At 44.6% G+C, this 7,524-nt stretch overlaps 1 protein-coding gene across 1 annotated transcript; it reads right to left on the minus strand.

The window, feature by feature from the left end:
- Window positions 1–2,186: 2,186 nt before the first annotated feature.
- Window positions 2,187–7,524, minus strand: LOC104965787 (transcriptional activator protein Pur-alpha-like). The gene has a single exon (XM_010794796.1). The coding sequence runs from the start codon at window positions 7,441–7,443 to the stop codon at window positions 6,598–6,600; it is 846 nt and encodes a 281-aa protein (XP_010793098.1). The 5' UTR covers window positions 7,444–7,524; the 3' UTR covers window positions 2,187–6,597.

Here is a 7,524-nt window from a genome sequence, read left to right on the forward strand (position 1 = left end):
GGTTGAGATCTGGAGACTGGCTAGGCCACTCCAGGACCTTGAAATGCTTCTTACGAAGCCACTCCTTCGTTGCCCGGGCGGTGTGTTTGGGATCATTGTCATGCTGAAAGACCCAGCCACGTTTCATCTTCAATGCCCTTGCTGATGGAAGGAGGTTGTCACTCAAAATCTCACGATACATGGCCCCATTCATTCTTTCCTTTACACGGATCAGTCGCCCTGGTCCCTTTGCAGAAAAACAGGCCCAAAGCATGATGTTTCCACCCCTATGTTTCACAGTAGGTATGGTGTTCTTTGGATGCAACTCAGCATTCTTTCTCCTCCAAACACGTCTAGTTGAGTTTTGACCAAAAAGTTCTATTTTGGTTTCATCTGACCATATGACATTCTCCCAATCCTCTTCTGGATCATCTAAATGCTCTCTAGCAAACTTCAGACGGGCCTGGACATGTACTGGCTTAAGCAGGGGGACACGTCTGGCACTGCAGGATTTGAGTCCCTGTTGGCGTAGTGTGTTACTGATGGTAGCCTTTGTTACTTTGGTCCCAGCTCTCTGCAGGTCATTGACTAGGTCCCCCCGTGTGGTTCTGGGATTTTTGCTGACCGTTCTTCTGATCATTTTGACCCCACGGGGTGAGATCTTGCGTGGAGCCCCAGATCGAGGGAGATTATCAGTGGTCTTGTATGTCTTCCATTTTCTAATAATTGCTCCCACAGTTGATTTCTTCACACCAAGCTGCTTACCTATTGCAGATTCAGTCTTCCCAGCCTGGTGCAGGTCTACAATTTTGTTTCTGGTGTCCTTTGACAGCTCTTTCGTCTTGGCCATAGTGGAGTTTGGAGTGTGACTGTTTGAGGTTGTGGACAGGTGTCTTTTATACTGATAACGAGTTCAAACACATGCCATTAATACAGTTAACAAGTGGAGGACAGAGGAGGCTCTTAAAGAAGAAGTTACAGGTCTGTGAGAGCCAGAAATCTTGTTTGTTTGTAGGTGACCAAATACTTATTTTCCACCATAATTTGCAAATAAATTCTTTGAAGATCAGACAATGTGATTCTCTGGATTTTTTTTTCTCATTTTGTCTCTCATAGTTGAGGTATACCTAGGATGAATATACCTATAAATAGTAAAACCAGAGAAACTGATAATGCTGCAGTAGTCTCTTAATTTTTGTCCAGAGCTGTATTTACTTTACTTTAATATGATATAAAAAAGAGAAAAAACTGTAGAACGTCTGACATTTGTGATAAAAAAAGAGTTAACGCTTTAAAGATAGATTTTTCAAAAATAATTGGCGATTATTTATGAGTTTCATTTTACACATTTTTTCAAAAGTGGATGGAGATTGGAGACATTTGTGCGGAGACAGGGACATGTGGAATGACTTTTTATTGCGCGATTAGTCATTTTTCAGACAACAAGGCTCCCCCAACATTTAAACAAACAGCAATGTACAAAACAACACACTTTTTTTGCCATCAACGGAAATTTTAATAAGGTAGTGAGAGTACATAACAGAAAGTAATGAAGTGTGAGGACGCGAGTTATGGTGATGTTGAGATTTGAAGGATGAGCTCGATGTCAAAGCCAAAGTAAGCACCATCGTCATGTGGTCAGGAAAGGCCATATTTCAGTAAGAAATATTCTAGAAGGGGTCAGGAGAGGTTATCATGATACAAGAGGGTTGTTATCACAGTTTTCAGACATTTTTACCAACTAAAAAAAGAACAATATCGGTGTAACACTATTTTATCATGCAATTTACTTTAGTAAACCTTCTGACACACAGACAGAATATACTTCAATAAGTAGAACTCAATACATCTCTGTCCAGCAATAGCCATAAAGCCTGTAATTTATACTCTTTGAATGTGAGATCCCTATCAAAAATAATATGCAGATTTGTATTTTTCTTAATATATCTAAAGTGCAAGTATTTATCCATTTTTATTCAATGCTTTCTGTAAGTATAAAATACAAAGGAAAAAAAACAGCAATATGTTTTTCCTGTTTATATGTTATATTTTTCTGAAAGGAGGAGCATCATATATAACAAACCATATATATATATATATATATACACACACGCCACAGATAAAATATTTTTTGAAAGATACAACATATTATCTCATATGGGGATGATAAAGGGATTTAGACCAAACGATGACATGGGATATGTTCATTGTGCATTGACCCCACCCCTTTAAAATCCAGGATCCATTTCCCAACATCTTCAAAGCATTTTTGAAAGAACGTCTTTGTTACGAAACACAACAGTAGCCTGTACAGTCTGCAAACATGATGGACCCTAACCGCTCGGTGCAAAAGGAGACGTGCTCAATGAGCCCTCTGTCAGTGGTTTGTGATGAGTCATATAGTGCTCGGCTTGGACCAGACGCTGCGATTGGCTGTGCGATAACCAAGGAACTCTGAGCGGCCAATAAAAAAAGACTACAACACGGAAACCAGAAATGGAGCAGATTTGGTTGTCTGTAACGCCTTTATGGAAGTTAAGTCTGTTTTGAAGTCAGTAGTTGTGGAAGTTTGCTGTTTTAGGTCATGTACATGAATAGTCTGTTTAAGCAAGCAGATGAAGCGCCTACAGCAGGGGTCATCATAGCAATCGGAGAACATGCAACAAGTAGCTACTGCTGCACTTAAGAGTAATATTACATGTTTCTTCTATTTCCATTAGTTGAATAAGGACTGTTACTTGTTGTTGGGGCAACAACAAACCAGCTCTTTTGAATAAAATTAAATAATACCAGACAAAAAGGCAGGATTACATTAGGGATTGCTATGATGGCTCATCTGTTTAGTAATTCAGAACATCATTCGCACACTGAACTTAGCCAGAGCCACTGAAGACAGCGCGATTTACACAGAAAATAATTATCAGCCTACCATTTTGCATTTGAGTCCCAGAAATGGATGAACGTGGGCACAGCATGGCTGCAAGGTCACTCCGGGTTTTGCCGTGACACTGAGTGAGCTCTTGTTAACTTGAGAAATCTGATTTGATCACACTGTCTTCAGCAAAAATCACGAGAGCTCCCCACTTCTCTTCCCTGTTATTCACATAGAACTACGACCCAAAATATACAGGTCATGTTATACAACCGAATCCTGAACGACTGACCCAGTAGCACCTGGCGATCACAGTCTGCAACAGCACGTCCTTAAATCTTTATAGAAATGTGCGTTTTAAATTGAGGAATTCACAATGAGAACTCTATGAGCAAGTTCATGCTCTCCTTATATTGGGACATAAGAGAAATGGATAAAAGGAGGTGTTGTATTTCCAGTCTTCATGTAGCATGAGCCTCCTGTAGGCCTCAATTCAATCAAGCTGAAGCCACACTCTGGGGAATAAGTGCTGAGTCATGACAGAGAGTGCAGCCTTATGGTGAACTCGAGATGAACTCAATGACCTCAGATGAGCATTGCTGGGTACACAGTAATAGGTGGCTCGTATGTGCGTTAAATCAAAATGGGCTCCTATAATTCACAGGGCAGTGTGAGGAAATCTTTGCATGAGGGGAAAGAGACTTCCTGTTCCAGTCCTAACTGGATCTGTCCTCAGCCGGGTCAGTAGGCTGCTGCTGCTGCTAAGCCCTTACAGTGCAGTGCCAGGCTTCATCAGGCCTTTCACATACACTGGGACACAAACCTGGGCCAAAACGTCCTGCGTGGAACAGATGGGATTTTCTGGAACATTTTTCTTGCCTCTAACGCGCAGACATGCCCAATCAAACACAGATCGACCTTTTTATAAAGCAACCATTCGATCTGACTTCTGCTACAGTTTCAGCCCAGGTGTGCTTTCTGCTTCAGTCTAGCCTCAGCTAACCTTCGTGCCTGGCAGGCCCAGGCTGTAACTACATTAGCAGCTTTTATCCAGCTGAGATTTTTAAAGCCGCAATCCTTGCAGTCTGTTTCCCCTTCATGCCACTCTGACACACTGTGACCAGGCTTAGTTGTAGTGTTTTAGACCGATCTGCTTGAAAAAACGACTAACCACTTAGAACCTATTGTTAGTTCAATTGCACTTTAATGTAAGCCTGAAGGTTGCCTGGGTCAAAAAGAAGGAATTGGCAGTGTGTCTGCCGGAGTGTATTTAGTCGTTTGGACAAGTTTAACTAGACAGACAATGAGCCAGGGCCTTTTTTACACTTTGAAACAGCGGACTGGAGATCAGAGTCTGCCCACGTAAGAGAAAATAATTATAATCCTCATTGTAAAACAGACAACAAACTCCCCTATGCTTTGTGTCTGCTGGGGCCGATCACTATCACCTAGCAGAAATAAAAACCGCAGACAAGCAAAAGTCCAACTGTTGTTCACCTGTCCGGCATTAGCAGTCTCAGGCAGTCTGCTGGCTGCAAATGACAGGAGGCCTTGGGCAGTTCACCATTAAAACACTTTAGAGGACTCCCAAACACTCAGATAGGGACAAGAGGCCTCGACAGGGGCAGACTGTGTGTGTTTGTGTTAGGGGAGAAACGAGTAAGGTATTTCGGGGGTGAGTCCAAAGCTCCAAAGGGGAACGTAAAACACCCAAACTAGTCTACGCGCACTGATAGACGGACAAGGCAGCCTACTAGTTTACAGAACATGACAGGAAAATATCTCACTACTACTCTGACGTTTTTTCCCCACTCAAGTGCTTCAGAAGAAAGACTTCACATTTTGGAAATATAATGCAGATGCAACAACCTCACCGACATGCTTTCCAATATCTACTGATTACATCAGCCTATACATTTTTTTCATCTTTTTAATAGTCTATACACGTGATACAATGCCGCGATTGGCACGTACACAATATTGCACACTACTATGAAATGTCCTACACTAGTCAGCAGCTTCCTCTCTGCCTGGGGGGGGGAAACCTGACACACCTGGACAACATAATGTGGAGAAACGGGAAAAAAGGGCAAAAAATAATGCAGAAACGTGACATATTCAGGCCCCCAAGGAGCGTTCAAGGGGCTGTAGCACCATAAAGAGATAGTATCTGCCTGGGCCCTGCACTGATAGGCCTCTCCATCCTCTGGACTGCACTCACACTGATGGCCTGCTTGGCTCTTTATCAGCATCCATCTCTGCTCTAACCAACAGATTCATTCAGCTGTTCCTCACTTTGTTTGTTTCATGGTGCATATGGTGTGCAAGACCACCCTGGTGTACTCCTGTACACACACATTTCTGCGAGAGGCCACCAGGGCAGGGGTGCCGCTAAGGATTCTGGGCTCCAGGGGGCCATGACACACTGACGACAGCACCTCATCTATCTGATTCTGCCCACACCATCTCTGGCCCCCAAACTCCCAGCATAACTCTCAGCTTACTCTCGGTGTTGCCACCTATGCACATCAGGGGCGTGAACTAACACAGCCCCGGCGAGTTTATATTCCGGCCTACATAACAGCACTCGTAAATGAAAACGTACAGCGGTCGAGGTCACGGACCATCCACGTGAGAACACGTAAACGAGTGGAGTGTATAAGGCACGGGTCGTAATGACGTCAGAGAGGACGCGTAGCCTCGCCACGCGCTGTGCTAACGCGTCTTTTTTTGCGCTCCCATAAGGTGGACCTTTATACTTTTGCACCCCCCCCCCACCCCCCAAGAGGGAAGAAAACAACAAAGTAACAAAGAAAAAACTTAACCCACAGAAAACGTGGGTGTCTCAATCAGGATTTTTTTCTTTACAGCTGATTCACAAAATCATAATTAGTACATCTAAGTTAGCACTTTTTTTCTTTTAAGTTTATATGGACATGGTGCAAGAGGGTTGAAATTCAATACAGTGGCTCACAAATGGATTTATTCCATTTTTTTGAGGCCACAAAATAGGCTTTTTATTTTTGAGTCTCAACTTTTCCAAGTCAATGGCGTGATATAAATGTTTTCATTAGCCTACTACGCTTTAGGTCAAACCAAAGACTATAGCCTACTTTGCCAAACTTCTTTTCAGAACAAGAACCTATGCACACATGCTGACATGTTAACAGGCCTGTAGTGCTGCGTTCTGCAATTCATACACTTTTAGAGCGCTTTCATATTTATTCTGCGTACCTTTATAATAAACTATACATCTGGAATCAGATTTTGGTTTCATAAAGTCCATAATATATTCTCTTTGTGCTGATGTCAAATATTCTTTCTACATGAAGACTGTCATTTTATATAATAGACCTCTGGTTTTTACCTGTGATTAAATCTTAGTATATTACCAGTTTGAAAACACTTAACATTTCTTTTTTTTCGAAATAGCTTTGATGTGTGCAAAATCTGTCGTTTGATAGAGATATAAACACTCTGTTCATTGTCATTTAAATCAAGTATAGGAAACAGTTCATATCTTACAGTTCAATCCTTGATAGCAGCGGCTTACTGTTACATGGTGGTAAGTGGGGTGACATCCAGTAAAATGAGCGAGGAGACAGCAGAGGTGCTGCCATGTCTGTGGAGGTTGTGTGTGTGGGGTGATTCCCTTGGAAATTTCTCTTTCTATTTTACAGTTAAAAGTCTCGTTTTTCTCTCAGAGTCCAGTTTGTCGTTTCACTCCGGCCCTCCTAAGATCCGCGTCAGTCATCGTCGCCGTCATCTCCGCCGAGCGGGCCCTCAGGTAGCAGTTCGGAGGCCCGTTTCTCTCTACTCCTCTCCTGGATCTTCCTCATCTCATCCGCGTATTTGCTGAAGGTGTTGCCGAATTTGGACCACACTTTGCACGGAACCGTGATGGAGTTCCGGTACGTGGGCTTCACCTCGCTGACCCTCATGAAGACCCCGTACTTATTGGAGCCCACGTCGAAGAAGAAGCGCTTGTTGTCGACCGTCAGAGAGGTGCCCTCCGGGAGCTCCGCCGGCTCCTCGTCCACACCGTAGTCGTCGATGAGTTTGGCCAAAGCGTCGCGGAACTCGATGAGACCCTGCGCCGGCAGAGCGATGGTCTGGCCTTGCGCGCTTCCCAATCCGGGCCCCCGATTAACGGTCTGCCGGATCCTTAGGAACCGCCCCCTCTGGTTCTCTTTCAGATCCATGTAATATTTCCGATTCTCCCGCACCAGGAATTCGCTCTTGAGCGCCCGCCGCGGCTCATCCTGCACTATGTCCGGGTTGCTCGGGCCCAGCTGGGCGTAATGTTCGATAAAGTCCCCGAGATAATCGCGGAACTCTACGGCCACCGACATAGAGAGAGTGAGGCGGCTCTTGTTTCCACCAGCCCCGACCTCGGCTATCTTTAGGAAGCGGCCTTTAACATTCTGCTTCACGTCAAGGTAGAAGCGCTTGTTTTGGATGTCGACGCGCTTCGAGGCGAGCTCCTCGGTGTCGTGCTGCAGCCGGGACATAGCACCCATCGCACCCGGGGGCAGCGAGCCGGGGCCCGCGGTGGGCCCTCCGTGGTCACTGCCACTGTCTCTGTCCGCCATGATGCTGCCTCCCTGCTTTACCTTCCACCGTCTCCCTCTGCCTGCTGCAACCTCGACTGCCCGTCAAACCACTCCGCCGCT

The sequence above is a fragment of the Notothenia coriiceps genome, unplaced genomic scaffold (genome assembly GCF_000735185.1).
Source record: "Notothenia coriiceps isolate Sejong01 unplaced genomic scaffold, NC01 NC01_scaffold00037246, whole genome shotgun sequence".
NCBI classification, from domain to species: domain Eukaryota; kingdom Metazoa; phylum Chordata; class Actinopteri; order Perciformes; family Nototheniidae; genus Notothenia; species Notothenia coriiceps.

Coding starts and splice junctions, on each gene's coding strand:
- LOC104965787 (XM_010794796.1), bottom strand. CDS start 7,443: ATGGCGGACAGAGACAGTGGCAGTGACCACGGAGGGCCCACCGCGGGC.